Source organism: Siphateles boraxobius, unplaced genomic scaffold, assembly GCF_051911475.1.
Source record: "Siphateles boraxobius isolate OS27281-9 unplaced genomic scaffold, OSU_SipBor_1 130, whole genome shotgun sequence".
Classification (NCBI taxonomy): domain Eukaryota; kingdom Metazoa; phylum Chordata; class Actinopteri; order Cypriniformes; family Leuciscidae; genus Siphateles; species Siphateles boraxobius.
The window spans coordinates 31,291,952-31,310,065 of NW_027508734.1; the positions used below are offsets into that span (position 1 = coordinate 31,291,952).

General features: G+C 39.9%; 1 protein-coding gene across 1 annotated transcript in view; it reads right to left on the minus strand.

The window, feature by feature from the left end:
- plxdc2b (plexin domain containing 2b) overlaps positions 1–16,592 on the minus strand; it is a 107,746-nt gene extending 91,154 nt beyond the window's left edge. The window contains exon 1 of the mRNA XM_077229238.1: positions 16,117–16,592. Coding sequence (XP_077085353.1) covers positions 16,117–16,219 — 103 coding nt within the window. The 5' untranslated portion in view covers positions 16,220–16,592. The remainder of the gene's footprint in view (positions 1–16,116) is intronic.
- Positions 16,593–18,114: the final 1,522 nt, after the last annotated feature.

Genomic DNA, 18,114 nt, shown 5'->3' on the forward strand with positions numbered 1-18,114 from the left:
GGGGTTCGCATCCTGAACTATCTCGGCGACTGGCTATCCTAGCTCACTCTCGAGACAAGGTTTGCGAACACAGGGACCCAGTGACCCTGACACCTTCGGGTCAGCTGGGAAAAGAGTAAACTTTGCCACGTGCAGAGGATCTCTTTTCTCGGTATTGACTCGGTCACCTTCTCCACTCAGCCACTGCTGACTTGCCTGAGACAATCATGCGCAAGATTGCGGTTCTACCTAAGTTTTTTCAGAGGCTCCTGGGGCATATGGCGTCCGCAGCCTTTGGCTATGCGACCAAGTCCCGAGGTGGGCATGGCAAAACGGCGTGCTCCGAGTACCAGTTACTCCGACCTGCCGTCAGACCTTCACCCCGTGGCCAAACCTCAATTTTCTACGGGCTAGTGCCCCTGGAGCGAGCTTCCGGGAATGTTGTTTCTCAACACATGCCTCCACCACGGGTTGGGGCACAATGCGCAATGGACACGCTGCCACCGGCTCCTGGACAGGACCTAGCGCCCTTAGCATGTCTATTGCCTCGAGTTGCGGCAGTATGCCTTGTTCTGCACCACTCTTGCGTTGCTCAAGGTCAACGCGTACTATTCCACTCTGACATTACCGCGTCAGTAGCTTACATCTACCATCAAGGTGGTCTAACCTCCCGCCGTATGTCGCAGCTCGCCCGCCACCTCCTCTTATGGAGTCAGAAGCATCTGAGGTCACTTCGAGCCATTATTCCCTGAGCCCTGAACTGTGGAGCCTACGAGCTCCCACGGCTTCAGCCCTCCCTGGAGAATGGTGACTCAATTCCCAGTCGGTTCAACTGGTTTGGGATCAGTTCGGGGACGCACAGATAGATCTGTTTGCCACCCACGACTCGACCCATTGCGCTCTGTTTTACCCCCTGTCCAAGGGCACGCTCGGCACGGACGCACTGGCGCACAGCTGGCTGCGGGGCCCCGCAAGTATACGTTTTCCCCCAGTAAGCCAGGGAGGACGAGGAGCAAATCATATCGGTCGCGTCTACTGGCCCACCCGGACCTGTTTCTCCGAACTTCTACTCCTTGTGACAGCACCTCCCTGGCCTATTCCTCTGAGGAAGCACCTCTTTTCTCAGGGGCGGGGCACCCTATGGCACCCTCGTCCCGATCCTTGAACCTACACATGTGGTTCCTGGACGGGATGAGGCAGGTTGAGTATCCTACCACCAGCGTTGGTGGTTACTATCACTTCCGCTTAGCATCGTCCATGAGACATGTCTACACGTTGAAGTGGAACCTCTTTGTCAACTGGGCTCTTCTCACCGAGAAGACCCCCGGAGACATTCGATCAGTGTCGTGCTTTCCTTCCTTCAAGCAGGGTTGGAGCGAAGGCTGTCTCCCTCCACCCTGAAAATATACGTTGCCGCTATTGCCGCACACCATGAAACAGTGGAAAGTAAGTCCATAGGGAAGCAAGACCTGATCATCAGGTTCCTGAGGGGAGCGAGGAGACTGAATCCTCCTCACCCTCCTCTCGTTCCCTCTTGGGACCTCTCAGTGGTTCTAACTGCCCTGCAGAGTGCTCCCTTTGAGCCTTTTGCAATCAGTGGAGCTTAAGTTCCTGTCAATGAAGACAGCGCTCCTGGTTGCATTGGCCTACATCAAGAGAGTAGGGGACCCGCACGCATTCTCCGTTGACGAAGCGTGCCTGGAATTCGGGCCAGCTTACTCTCATGTGATCCAAAGACCCCGGTCTGGATATGTGCCCAAGGTTCCTACCAGTTTCTTCCGGGACCAGGTGGTGAACCTGCAAGCGCTGCCCCTGGAGGAGGCAGACCAAGCCTTGGCACTGCTCTGTCCAGTACCCACTCTATGCGCCTAAGTAGACAGGACGCAGTATTTCAGGACCTTAGACCAGCTCTTTGTCTGTTGTGGTAGGAAGCTGAAGGGAAAGGCTCTCTCCAAGCAAAAGTTGTCTCACTAGATAGTAGACGGGACGCCATTGCTTGGGATACCAGCAGCAAGGTCGACCGTGCCGCCTTGGTGTGACTGCCCACTCCACCCGGAGTGTGGTATCCTCTTGGGCTCTAGCGGATGGCACCTTGCTAACAGATATCTGCAGAGCTGCAGCAACACCTAACACATTCGCCAGATTCTACAATCTCCGAGTGGAGCCTGTTCGCTTGCTCGCCATTCAACTCCACGGACTAGATACGTGCGATATTTTCCTCAGGTGAGCTTCCCCGAAAGCCCTGAGTTTTTCCAGCACTGCTGACGTCGGCGCCAGTCTCTATTGCCTGCGCGTCGGATAGGTGCCTCCCGTGTGCATGGTCCCTCCTCTGAGCGACCCCCACATGTGTATTTCCACTGTAAGCCTCTCTGAGCATGTGTCTTTCCCTTGGTAAGCCACCTTGCCACCCCTGGGGTTGAAATATTCCATCTGCGGCTGGACACCCCAGTGTTCTCCATATGCATCCCTCCGGGTCATAAGTGGATTCTCTAAGTCCCCCCCTCTGGGTTGGCAATAATTGCATATTTCCTCTGAGTTGTGGGATATGCTCCCCAGTGTACTTTGGTATTCCTGTGCTAAATAGGAGTCCTTCGTCCGTGCTAGTCTCACGACAGGGATCTCAGATTTATGCAGGGCACTGGAAGACAGCTGTGAAGGTGGCGTGATTAGACTGGAAACCCCATTCGTCGTCATCCGACGTAACTCGTAGTGACAACGAAAGGAAACGGAGACGTTACATCTTCCTGTCACTTCCGCTGTACCGTGGGGATCGCTTGAGTTCAGTCTCGGCTCCTCAGCGAAGAAACATATCTGTAAGTTGCCGGCGTCCTCCTTTTATACCCACAAGGTGGGGCGGAGTTGCACCATGCAAATTCCACAGACCCATGGCATTTCTTTGCCATTGGCTCGCTTTGTAATACTCAAAGTCGATAGGCTTTCTAAGCGAAACCCCATTCGTCGTCATCCGACGTTATCTGCTTTTGCAAAAAAACAACTGTTGGAGTTATCTGCTTTTGCTAAAAAACTTTTAATATATAAAAAACATACTTCCAATTAACTTCAATTTTGAAAATACCTGTATTTTTTACTTAATTAAAACAACCCAGCTGCAGTTTGATTGAAATTACTTGGAATGCCCAAAAAAAATTTTTTATGAAAATTAAAAAGAACAAAAGTTATCTGTTTTTGCAAATGAACTCTTCTGTTGTAGATGTCTGAATTGGGAGAGGGCGTGCAATTTTCATAGAGTTTAATTAAATGTTCATGTTATATATTTTGGTTGCATTTGTGAGTTAATAAAAATGTAACTGGTTGTGTAAACTTGGCACATAATATCTAAATATCGATAAATCAATAAATATAGCCCTGAAACTAATCGTAATCGTATCGCAGAACTTTTTAAGGTATCTGCAAAAATCTTATAGCTGGCTGAGAGAATCGATATCATGTTGTATTGTGATGATCTGTCCGAATTTACACCCCTAATAAATACAATATAGGTAGGTCTAAATCTATATGATCACTTATATCAATGTTATATATATCATTATATCATCCAGCCCTAAAACTTGTATAGTTTTTTTGTAAGTGTTTATTTAAAAACATAAGATTTTGCTCAATAAGCCGACAACGCACGTGGTCATCTAAACGCAGAAACCCGTTCTCTTTTATCAGAGTAAGGTCATAAATGGCTTAAGCATAAATCGGTCGACAAAGGTAGTTTTTTGCCTCTTAATCCAATTTCGCACGTCATGTAAATGCATTAACCCGCTTGTCGGCTTATTGAAGTGCGCATGTGTGAAATGTGACAGGAACGCATTCTTAGTGCAGATAAAAACATCCAGACAAAGTGAGCGTTTTGCAGACTCTTTCATGACCCAGAAAATTATAAAAAAATTATCCTCTCATGCAGCAGAAGTAGAAGTTGTTCAGGCAAAACGCTGCATCTGTAACTGCATGAGAGGATATACGAGCTGTAAGTTTCCCGCTGACACGTTGCAAGCTTTATTTAACATCACAACTGACATAACAAATGAAATACTCTGAGTCAGATACGAAAATATAGCTCAGAGTTATTGTCAAATGTAGTCGTACAGTCAATCGCAAAGCTTTCTCGTTTTAGATGTGTTTTGTGTTTTTTTTGTGACATTCACGCTGAAAAACAATGCTACCTCTTTTTTGCCACCGCATTCACTCCAGCTAACGGTGACGTCACACAAATACCCTCTATTTGTATGCTTTAGTACAGTAAAAAACTTACATACAACACCTTTAAGTCTGAATCAGGCTTGAATGGACTACTTGCACAACTACTTCCGTATTCCAGTTACATATCGGGAGTTTCCGGTTAGAGTGCACCTACTGTACATACATGAGAATGCAGATTATCACTATGTTTTATGGCTGCCAATTGATTAAAACAATGAATAATGATCTCTGTATTATCTTGAGCCTGCTGAAATGTTCCTATAAATATATTTTCTTTCCAACTGTGATTTCTGAATAATAAATGGGCTAAATATATCCATCCACTAAGCTGCAGCAGTCCTATGCTCGTCTTCTCATTAACAGTTTTTTCTGACATTTCATACCTGTTGGGTTTACATTTTTAAATGGAATTGACTATTAAAAGGATTGCTTGTGGGCGCTGGTGTTTATTCCAGTCTTTTAAAATAGTTGAATGAATGAATGAACGCGAGGTCCCTGTAACGATGTTAAATAGGCTAGGCTATTTAATCAATAAAGTACACTGCGTAGAGGAGAATGACAGTCAACTACTTTGAATATTATAGCATTTTGGGCATAAACATGTAAATAGTGAAAACATTGACAATGAAAAAAATACACAGAATGATTAAAATATTTAATCCAAATAAATAAATGTTTGTGGTTTGTACTGATGTTATTCGTCTGTTCTCATACACTTCAGCGTCGCGGTCACTAGTTTAGTTATAAATTTGGAAAATTCTGCACACAGTAAACATCAGAATATACCTTCTCCTGTCAATAAAAATTGCCAAATTTTTAAATCTTACTGCAAACACTCATTTTAGGTGGCGTTTGTTCAACTCATTGACCACAGTACACTGAAAGTAAACATAACCGGAAATAAGTGAAACGTACTATTTCCAAACGGAAATGTGGCACGAAGCTCAGTGCAAGTGATCTATTGGTTTGATATTTATACTTATATCTTAATATTTACATCTGAGTAGAGTTCGAGGTTAGGGACAGACTGGGGAGAGAGGTGCTGTAATAATGTAAAATATGTGAAAAATAATGTTTTTTGAACAATCAAGCATGAAAGCATTTTCTAGTACACCCCAAAAACAAAATCATGACTTCGTAAAAGGGCTTAATAGGACCCCTTTAAATGGTATGCATAATACATACAAGAATAGATCCCACAGCTGTAGCTTTCAATTTTACTTCAGCCACATATCTAAGCATCCAGATTATCTTGGATGTATGCATTTTCTAGCATATTAGCTGCTATCAAACTAACATGAACCCTGACCTCCCTGCCAAGGACAGAGAGCGTCCTATGCGAAATTGATTCCTAATTAACTTGTCAGAGTTAATTTATTTATGCTTAAAAAGTGTCAGCACAAACAAGCATGTTCATTATGCTCAATTAGACTTTGCTGATTAAATTATCCTGGAAACATAAACCCTCAACCCTCCACAACACGCACAACAATTAACCTGTAACTATGTGCTACTTCTAAGTTCAAAAGAATAATAAAATATTTGATCGATCACAACGGGTTTCATCTAAAATAAGAACATATGAAAATGTTTGACCGCAAGTGATGATATTAAAAAAATCTTCGTCATGAGCTAAATTTAGTTGATATCTTACAGATGTTTAAATGTTTATTCATAATAGAGAGTTTATCACGGTAGGTTACAACCCATATTCACACACATATAAACATAGAAATACTCTTAGAAAGACATTAGATACGAAAGATGCTGTTGACTGCCTTGGGAAAAGCATGATGGGAAAATAATATCCTTGGGGATGTTCTCAGATCAAGCAATTCAGGCACTCACCCACAAACCCAGAGACAGCACAGCTGTATCTCATTTTATCTGCACTCCCATTAACGATTACAATGAGACATTCAGTTAGGAGCAATAACTATCATTATGTAGATGGGCAGTTTGCATTAGAGCTCTGTCTGCCTCAGATCGCGATGAGAGTTGCAATGACACAAAACTTTGTATTAATTCCGAATGACATGCAGAAAAAAATTCATTAAATCTACAGCATAATTGCACAAATGAATTGGTTTGTAAATAAAACATACATTTACATTTATTAATAAATTTAAATTTCTTAATATATATTTTTTTTATTATTTGCTGCTTTTATACAGTAGTTTAAATCGAACTAATTGATGTATAAAACACTAGTTCCGATGTATGGGTCAATGATTATACAACCCCAAATCAGAAAAAGTTGGGACATTTTGTAAAATGCAATAAAATCAAGAGTCTGTGATTTGTTCATTCTATTTAACCTTTTATTAACTGACAAGTTAATACAAAGAAGTACAAAGAAACGTTTTCCAAGGTTTTCACTGACCAACATAATTGTATTTTGTAAATATGTACAAGTTTTGATTTTGATGGCTGCAACACACCCCAAAAAAGTTGGGACAAAGACCAAATAAAAGTGAAAAGATTATCCAAATTAGATTATCCAACTATTTTGAAACAGTCCACAATAAGCAGGTGAATTGGTAATAGTTGAGGGTATCATGTTTGAGTGTAAAAGTGATTCTCAGCAAAGATGGGTCATGGCTCATCACTTTGTGGCAAATATCATGAGAGAATTGTCAAACAATTAAAAAATCCCATTTCTCAATGCAAGATTGTAAAGAATTTATGCCTTTCATCATCCTCCATACATAATATTGTCACAAGATTGAGGGAATCCAGAGAAATCTCAGTCTGTGTTGGGTAAGGCAGGATACCTCTGTTGAATGTGTGTGACCTTTGAGCCCTCAGATGGCATTGCACAAAATACTATCAAGCTACTCTGTTAAATACAGCCACATGTGCTCAGGAGTAATTTGGAAAACCGTTTTCACTGAACACAGTCTGATTCTGCATTAAGAAATGCCACTTGAATCTCTGTTACGCAAGGAGAAAGCTTTACATCAGTTCTATGTGGAGATGCCGGCGAGTTCTCTGGGCCTGAGCTCATCTCAGATGGTCTAGAAGACAGTGGAAATGTGTGCTGTGGTCAGATGATTCCATGTTTCAGCTTGTTTTTGGGAGAAAATGGACACCGAGGTCTCAGTCCCAAAGACGAAAGGGACCAACCAGACTTTCACCAGCGACAGGTGCAAAAGCAAACATCTGTCCTGGTATTGAGGTGCATCATTGCAAACGGTATGTGTAACTTGTTTTATTGTGAAGGTACCATTGCAAGGAGGCATGTTTTTTGGATTGTACAGAGACATAAACTGCCATCAAGATGACCTCTTCCCTCGGAAGCAAGACAATGCCAGGCATCATTCTGCACATGCTAAAACTGAGTGGTTTCTAGACACTCTGCACCATAGAAGGGATGTGCCTGCCTGTTTACTGCAGGCCAGATATGTCTCTTATGGAAAATGTATGACCCATCATTAAAAAGGAGAATCAGGCAACGGTGACCACAGACTGTTGAGCGGCTGTCTTGTATCAGACAAGATTGGGCAAATATTCCACTAGCAAAACTCCAACAATTAGTATCCTGAACTCCCAAATGATTAAAAAGTGTAATTAAAAGGAAAGGTGATGTGACACAGTGGTAAACATGTCTCTGTCCCAACTTTTTTGGGGTGTGTTGCAGCCATCAAAATCAAAATTTGTTCATATTTAAAAAATACAATTATGTTGATCAGTGAAAACATTGGAAAACGTTTCTTTGTACTTTCGTCAGTTAATAAAAGGTTAAATAGAATTAACAAATCACAGATTCTTGATTTTATTGCATTTTACAAAATGTCCCAACTTTTTCTAATTTGGGGTTGTAAAATACTGGATGCAACAAACTGTATAACTGCACAATTCTTTATTACTTTACAAGAAACATTAATGCATTGGTGTTTTCACCGGGGATGAAGCTCGGGGAGGTTCCTTTTAGAAACACACACAAGCAGTATAATGTAAAGTTCTGCAGCTCTAAGTTGCTGCTGAAGTGAATTTCCCTCATCCAATAAACACACACCCACACTCCCTAATACACACACCCACGGTTCCAGTTGCAGAAACACAAAGCTTTATTGTTCAAGTCCGAGTTAGTCAGAACCCACACAGTCCTGTTAAGGCTTGCATGCAGCTGAAAACACCATCATGGACATGAGTCGGATGTTTATGTGTGCTACTGGGCGACTGAACATAATATTTCGAAAAATTACAACATCTTTAAACATTTCAGGAACAAAAGGCAGAAGGGAGAGAGATTTGAAAATGGGGACTTCATTGTTAATGCAAAATATACAAAGGTTTTGAGGAAAACCATTTAATACCCTTAAAGTGATTCTGCCCTGCTAGCAATAAATTAAAAATGTAAAAACAATGACAGGTTTTCACACAAGCTTTGCACACATTGGTCGGCCGAACAGATAGTCTCACACTATTGGATGACTCAATGTTGCTGCATTGGACTGGGGTGGGGATGCTCAAACAAACAGAGCAATGTTTTGAAAATGCCATGGGATATTTGGTGTTAGCTATTTGTGATGAAATATTAGCAATGAGAGACATTAATGTCTGGTACAAGGGTGTGGTGTTTTGTTTATACTTGTTAAGGTGTTGCTTTTAAAACCACAGTCTCTCTGGACTGTAATGTATGTGTTTGAGAGCTGGTGAGGGTATCAAAATGAGAAACGAACACAGCAACTGATTAAAAAACTGACAACCACATTTAGCTGTAAAAAGGGGAACACACAGATAGTAACATGTATAAAAATATATCTTTATAAATCCATAATCTACATTCAGATTAACTCTGGCCATTGCTGTCAGAATTTATATATTATACTTATATGAATCATTCTAGATCAGATCTTTTTTAACTTTTTGATGTCAAATACCCCCAATATGCTGAAAACAGTTTTGCTGTGTTTTTGTAGAAACTGTGAAACATTGTTTTCCCAGGATTATTTGATGAATACAAAGTTCAAAAGTACTGCATTTATTTGAAACAAAATTTCTGTAAACATGTAAAAGTCTTTACTGTCTCTTGATCAATTTCATATTTTTTTTACACCATTTTCTCTGAACTCTTCTGTGGCCCTCCTTGCACCCCCTCTGGATCACCCTGATCGCTTTAGAAAGCTTCCAGAAAAAGCAGGATTCTCTTGTCATTGTTGTTACAAAAATCAAAAAAGATACTGATTAAACAGAAATTGAGGGCAGATGTCCATAATTTATTTATTAGAACTGACTTAAATAACTACTAGAAAGAGATTTAGTGCTGCATGATAAATGTGAACAGCAAAACAAGACATACCAGCAAAAACAACATCCTTCTAAAAGAAGGAAAGAAAGAAAGAAACAAGAAGTCCTCATGAGAAAATGCATTTTGCTGGTTAATTGTGCTTTGCTGAACAAGTGTTTTGTGAGTTTGCTTGAGTGAACTGAAACTTTCATTACCCTTGAGCCAACCTCTGCTAACCCCCCAGTGACTGACACACACACACACACACACACACACACACACACACACACACACACACACACACACACACACACACACACACACACACACACACACACACACACACACACACACACACACACACACACACACCTTCAGGGACACATTTACAATTTCTTGCTGTTCCAATCTCTCTGCCTCATCACCCATTCCATCTCATTCATACTAGAGGCTCTGTTGTAAAGTCACTAGATGCTCTGCATTCACTACTAACATTTGTGTGAGTGCACATGTACAGGTGCAAGAAATCTTTTTAGATGTCCTGAGAGCAGATTGTAGCAGCTAACCAGCCTCTGTTTTTTTCAAGGAGGAAAAAAACAGCATTTGGACTTTTAACATGTCAATGAACAACTGAGGTTAATAGCACACATAATCTGCTGTTAGCAAGCTATGTTTGAGAATAGTGCATTGAATATGTTTGTGAAAGAATAACAAACACTTCAGAGCGATGCAATTAACTTTTGTTGAAAGGTAATTAGCTAAGCTATGAAGAAAATGACCTCATACTGAGTACCATTATTGCAGCCCTGGAGAGAAAGACAGAGAAAGGCAGAGAAGATTGGAAAGAGAGCCAGGGAGGAATTGAAAACAAAAGCACCGCTGGAGGCCTGAAAAGCATTGTGAACATTTGAAACACATAAGACCCTTAGAGCACAATAGACAACTACTGGAAACCTCTGTGACTTTCACCAAGAAACTCTCTCTTTCCCCTCCCCTCTCTCTTTCACAGCTGTATTCATTGAGGTCAAGCGGTGCACTTTTAAGTGGGATTTAGTCTGGTTAATGTTGAGGCATACTTTTAACTTCCTCTTCTTTTGTGGCAAATGTAACTGAACAACTTCATACCACTTTCAGCGTGATTGTTCATTCATAAAGTGTAATATTATTTTTTGTTAATGTACACATGGTGGATCGTCTGGGAACAACAGTCAGGCGCTGCAAGCATACCTACCCAGAAGGACCCCCTCTATCCTTTTCTTCATAGCTCTTTTCACCCTTTCTTGGGAACTCATTCAAGGATGAATAAAGCCTGACTCAAGCTATCCATTCACTTATCCCCCATGCTGAATGAAGGGAAGGAAAATTGCAGAGACTAGCATTTATTTAAACAAACTCATTTATTCCAAATGACTGTCTTGCCCAACATGTATTCATTTTTCTGTTTTCTCACTAATTACACATTCTCATTTTTTTTTCACATTATCTGACTATTTAGTGCTGCTATCAATTTTTTTGGACTCTCTTTCTTTGCTCAAAGAATCTTCCTTCAAACGGCCTTCTCACCCTACAGCAGTCACTCCTGAGATACATGAAGGTCAATGGAAGTTCCACTAGCTGCCTCTTCAGGGCTCATTTTTGTGTGTGTATGAGTTTGTGTGTGTGGGAGACTGTTGCTTTTGGCATTATGATGGATGATGAACTTAGAACCAGGCTGTGTATTAGAAACAGGCTGTGCATCAATGCTATGGTCAGTTAACTTGATGCCAGGAGGCCTAATTCTGTCTTTGTGTGTGTGTGTGTGTGTGTGTGTGTGTGTGTGTGTGTGTGTGTGTGTGTGTGTGTGTGTGTGTGTGTGTGTGTGTGTGTGTGTGTGTGTGTGTGTGTGTGTGTGTGTGTGTGTGTGTGTGTGTGTGTGTGTGTGTGTGTGTGTGTGTGTGTGTGAGACAGAGAGGGTTTCATATTCAACTTAGCCAAGTTTAGGAAAATTAAAAACACCCGATGAGCTCACACTGTCTTCCATCATCTCACTGTCTCATACATGCACGTATCAGTCACATCCACCAGCTCCGTCCAAACAGGCTTGTGAGAATGAAGCTGCAGACTTGTTAGGCAAAAGATTTACAGAAAAGGAGAGAGGGATGGAAAATATGCAGGAAGGATGTCCAATTCTAATGATGTCCAGATGGAGCAACCACAACTATCTGTTACTAAAGGACAACTCTTAAAGTAAACACTTGACATTTTATAAATTCTAAAATTCTTACTTTATTTTTCCAGGGTGGCAGGAATAAATTAATAACAAGACCTTTCTCGGAAAACGTTTAATGCCTGGTTAAAATGAATTTTTTTATAGCCAGTACATGTCCAGTAAACAATCCAAACTAGACTCAATGGACACCAAAATAAATAGACTTCTGGAAATATAGCCTAGTTAAAAATGACATGAACTACTGGCAACACTTTAGCCTATGAAGCGACGCAATGGGATCAAAGCAGAGAGAGTAATACTAGCTGAACCTGATATATACTATAGTCGCTCGAACACCTTTACAAAGATTTGCCATATTCTTTAATGCTTGACTTGTGAGAATCAGACGTGCTGGCATGTTAACTTTCTATTGAGAAGTGGGCAGAAAAAGAGATCAGAAAACTGCAACAATCACTAAATGTGATTCGCTCAGGCGGTTTGTGATCAAATGTAATAAAACTCTTAAAAACTGTCAATTAAACTATTCATGTTTGTGTGTAAACACATGAATACCATACCTGTAACATTTCAGTGTGCATGTATTCATTATATAACCTAAACTTGATATTTTAGAATAGCTTTTACTGCAAGCACTATGAAAGCTAGTCCACAAATGGGAGATTCAACCTTGTGATGGTCACTTCGCTCCACCAAATTTAGCAACAAACTATTAATTTTGTTGTATTGGTAGCAAGAGAAAAACACCCAGCTCTTCACTCCTATTAATAAAGTCTTTTTGACACAGCACTGCAGATGGCCAGCACACTCTATAAATAATGCTTTATCTGGGCCACGAGTCGAGAGACAGACACTTTATGTGTACAAGAAATGCACATACCTAAAACTCGATGAAGAGATGAAGCTGCCTGCCTCTGAAGGTACAAGTAAGAGAAAACCCATTACAGGGTACAAGCAGACATAAAATGCTCAATGTGATGGGTCTGAGCTGCCAAGAAGTAGCTTTATATTGCTGCCATGGTATAAAAGATTGATAATCCAGGGCCAAAGGCATGGCCCAAGCTCTGGGGTGGTCTACAGCCTACGAGCAGCTCTGTATTTAATGTTATGATAAGATATCATAACTATATCACTCCCTATGAGACTTCACAGTGAGAGTTTGACCTTTGCAACCGGTAAAAGTAAATCTCCAGAAGTGCATTGCAATTCAAGAAGCTAACAGATTTCCTTTAAGAAACAGACACTCAGACTTCAGACTTGAACTATACATGGATTTTTAAATGAGATCTCAGCACAGATTCAAATATTGCAAGGAGCCATTTAATATGGTTCAAAATGATCGAAAATCCAAATGATCAAAATGATTTTTTCATGACTGTCATGCTCACTAATGAGAAAAAAAATGCTATGGTAAAAACTATAACCCCTAAGAAGAAATTGAGGGCAGAGTGAAAGAAAAGGAGAGGAGCCTAAGGGAGAGGGTGACAGAGACAGACTGAATACAAACCTAAACCCAACCCTTTGGATGAACTACTTAAGACTTGTGGGGGCCCTACATTCTCACCATCTCCTCTTTCTTTTCTCAGAGACTCCCTCTGTGCAGTTATAGAGCTGTTTCTACTAAACCATCTAAAGCAGATGGGTGATATACTACTTTTAATAAATATTAATAACTATAATTCAAAACCATGCTTGTTAAGTAAAGGACTTTCTTCACTTTTTGCCAAGAGAGCCAGCAACAATCTCTTGACCCCTTAAAACAAATGTATCTTAACCCAAAGTAGTGTTCTGGTGGAAGGTATGATGCTCAATTTATCTATTATCAGTGGCGGCTGGTGGGTTTTAAACCTTTAAAGGCAGACCAAATTTTAGCAGTCTGATTTTTTAAAAGGGCTTTTTGGTCACTTATATACCTGAATATTTATAGAAACGACACAGACATCAAGACAATATAAATATAAGTTCACTCACCTAACCTATCACTTGAAGCAAAATCCAAAATCCATTCTTCTGTCCTTTTAAATGTCCGTGTTAAAAGAGCACGTTTGGCTGTTTAGTGAAGCTGATTGCTGTAGCCTATATCCAACTTGGCATGGGGTCTTCCTTCATTTTTAATTTGTAGCTGTTGTTGTTGTTTGAATGGTAGTTTAGTAAATTTGTTTGCGATCAAATATTCAATATCTACTCTCGGTAGTTACATCAGCGGTAGCAGTTCAAACTAATATCACGTAATTTAAGCTTGATGAATTTTATTAACATTAAATCGTGCTTCACAATTTTGGGTAGGCTGGGCCTCCCTGGGCTCCCCCTGACCAGCCGCCACTGTCTATAATAGCTTTCAAGTATTAGGGAAAAAACTGAAAGTCTTTTTGAGGGTTGACTGTTTTTATCAACCAACTTGAACTTGACTGTGTGTTTTGGCATTTAGAAGTGTCTGAACACGTTTACCATTCACTCAGCCTCAGGATCTGTATCTGTATGAGGCAGGAAAGTAATGATTATCACAAGCTACACAAGGCTGATTCACATATAAGATTATGTAATGTTGTACCCTTGGCCTACTTTGTTGTTTTTCTCCATCAATAGAAATGAAAGATCACTATTATACAAAACACACAGATACACAACCACAACACTCAAGGTACACATGTGAGAGACATTAGACAGTAATGTTTTTGTTTTTTTGGCCAAAACTCACATGTAGTTCCCATCCTGCCAAGGCCTGTAAAGTGGGCTACAAACTAGGTCACGGAGTTCCGTTTCTGAAATTTGAATACTTTATTAAAAACAAGAACATTAAACCTTTTCTCCTATGGTGTAACACCATTTACACAGCAGTTAGTTCCAATTTGATTGGCCAAGAGGCATGAGTGCTGATATGTACATCATGCCGCCTTCTAGTGCACTTGGAAATCCCCTATACTTCCAATTTGAGCATTCACTGTTTTGACACATGCATTCAAGAATATTTTATTTTTTTATTACAATTAATTGACATTTATTTTTATATTAATTGCATTTATATCACTTATTTAATGGTAGTATTTAAGATAAAGCAATCCATGCAATGCGAGTGATTAAAGTCAGCATGAAAAAGAAATTGAGACCGTCTCTGAGGTGTATCCAGAAGGAATGGATTCTCGAACAAGAAAAATGTAGGGCAGTGTAGGATTGTTGTTGATGTAGGATTGTTGTCGATTTCTAATTATTGCAATCGTGTGAATGACAGATTTTTGGAGGTGTGGCTTTATGAATTGTCAATTGCGATTTTGTGGTGACTTTAACATTTGTTGTCTAAAAGTTAATTTGTACAAAGCACATTGATATTACAGAAATGCAGAACTGAAAAAACCCCAAAGTAAATTAAAATTATGAATTACCATCCACAGCAAAAACAAGGTTCAAGCGTCTGCATTATTGCTGTTTCTCTTAGCGGAAATGAAAAACCTGGAGTGGAGCTGGAGCGGAGTGATAACAATCCTTTCAAAGTGAAGAATTTGCTGCAGCTCTAATACTCGCAGACACGTCAAATGTTTTGGTTTTGTTTGGAACAAATTCGCATGGAGAAAAATATACGTAAATTAAATGTACCCGGCATTACCTTTTTATTAAGTGTATAAAATGTGCCGATATTCAGTAGGCTACAGCATCTCTTTTTACCTGTTCAATATTGGTTAGATATAGCTTAATCTCTATTCGAGAATGCGTATGACACAGACTCGAGTCGGATAAATTGGAACATGGAAACACCTTGGAATTTATGACTTGAGGAAGCGTAAATTACTGCAATCTACTTTCCTCTTAAATGTGTAAGAATAATAGTTTCTACAACAGTCTGTCGAATCCTCATGTCTCATGTTTTAAATAGGCTAACCTTGCGCAGTGTGAAACGACACAGTAGAAGGCGAGAACCCGTAGCCTATAGCTTTTCTTGTGATGAACAGTTTGTATGTCAACGAAAACAATCCAGCTCCACTTAACAGAAACTGAAAGATTTTCCCACTCATATTCTTTCAGCAAGAAGCGAATTAACGTACCGCTTGAAAACAGCTGCTGATAAACATCGCCTCTAGCATAATCACAACAGCACAGCAAAAGCACATGCTCAACCCCCTATTAGCTTATTCATTGTAATGCATGGCGATTATTGTATATAATATATAGCCAACAAAGAAAAATAATCAATAGCACCCGCCAAATATTTAGAAAAACTAAAAGTGCCAATGAGTGTGAAAAGAAAAGAATATGCACAGCTCATACGCTTTTAGATAAGATGCACAGTATCATTTTCATTTTGATGAAAATGCATTCTGTTTTCTCATAAAGCCATTGTTTAAAAGTCCTATAACAAAGTTATAGCCTTCATGAGAAAAATAGAAATATGCAACTTATCGCTTTAGGTCATAGCTTGAATACCTGATTCCACATCCGTAGCCATAACAAATTCCTGTCATAAATAAAGATTATACTCGAGTCCACGAGCACTCACCTTCCGCCGTTAATTCTCCTCGGGTGATCTGGAAAACACTTCCCAAAGTGTGTAAAACTAGAGCAATTCCCACAAACACATCGAGCGTGCGTGAACCCGCCATATCAGATATCCACTGAGGCTGATGTCCTCAGTTTCTTTTGCTCTGTCGCCGCCAAAGAAAATGTAAAATAAAGACAAACACCGTGTGGTGATCAGTTGCTGAGCATTCCGCGCTCCTGCACTGTGTGTGTCGCGTGCGCTGCTGAAGCTATGCCTCACCGCTCCTGTGATGCGAGGGCCAGCGACGCGCTTCCGATAACGCGTTTCCTTGAGACTCCAGACCAGACCCAAACAAATCCTGGCAAGCAGAGTTCAAGATAGTCTAGAAAAAAGACAAGCCTAGCTCGCCTCTTATCACTGCATTCACAACGAAACCAGGAGGTGTAGATGGCGTCACACATGTAGGCTACCACCAAGATTGTCCTGAATCTAATGGGGGCTTCACAGACATGAAGTGAATTTGGAATTAGATGGTTCACTGATTCTTAAGACATGAAACAAAACATGTCACACAATGTATCTGCCTTTAGTTTCTTTCTTTTTTTCTTTTTTTAAATAGCCACAGTTCCACTTTAAAATTAAGCAGAGATAATCACTAATAGGCTATTTTAACACACAATTTCATTAGATTAATAATATATCTTTTTATTTAACTTTATTTAATCATACTATTAAATCAAATATAAATATATATATTAAATAAAATATAACATTATAATATGCTGTAACAAAAAGTTAATTTTAAAAAATGGTTTCACAGATGTGACTTTTTGTCAACATCGTTAGACATGATTCATTTTAAAATTCACGTAATAATCAGCAAACCAGAATAAATTTACAGTACATTTAAATAAAGACTTGTCTTTTGTATAAATAACTGAGACGTGAAAAGGTTGAAAAGAGAAAGCCCATAATTACATAAATAGGCCTATATTAATGTAGGCTATATAAAATAATACATAAAGAACTTAAAAAAATGTCGAAAAATATCAGTTGTAGTATCTTTAAGCCAAGTGTCAAGAACTAGTGATTTACATAATTTATTACTAACTTATAGCCTATGCATGAGAATTATAACAGAACTGCTTGTGTTTAATCACTCTACTGATTGCTCTTGATGTTAGTAGCCTACAGTCAATTTAGTAAAGATTGCCTGTGTTGTCTCCTCCTCAGAGCCCAGGGGCAAGACAGGCAATGGAGAACAGGGGGATCCAGGGGTGGCTGGCCAATAGAGGGCGCTAGGGCGGAGACCATAGTTTAAGAGCCACAAGCAATAAATAAATAAGTAAATACATACATAAATCATGTATACAAATTGGCAATATTTGTGTGTTTGAGATATGCACCATGTATATGTGAAAAATATGATAGAAATTCAAATTGTCTGCTTTTTCTACATGTCTCCTCCACCTGTCTGCACGTGTCATCAGCTCTGGGGCGCTGGAGAAATGCCCCAGGGAGGCGGGTTTGTGGAGCAGCTTAGCCAATTGCTGATTAAATGAATAAATGTTTGACAAACTGTAGCCAATCAGCGATCTCAAATATAGTCTGCAATGGGCGATTCTTTTAGCACCCCATGTGCGCCTACCTCTACAGGCTAGTGATAAAGAGAAGCAGTGCATGTGAGGCTACTCTCACAGCTGGTACACTAGAAAGGCCTGAGTAGCTGGATGCGGTCATGCCAATGCCTTATTTTGGTTTCCATTCTTACTTTTTAAAACAAAGGGGACAGATCCAGCATGGACAATTACCGGAGTGAGGGATATGAGGCACCTGTCTGGGAAAGTAACTAAACAGCTTGAGTTCAATTTTAAATGCAAATGGTAGTTTGTGCAATATGTTTGTTTTTGTGTAAGAATGCCTCAACCTTTTAATATTGGCATTAAATAATTACTGACTTTTTCACAGAGAGCTGGTATTCTGGAGTTTGTATTGTGTTTGGGTGGTTATTAATAA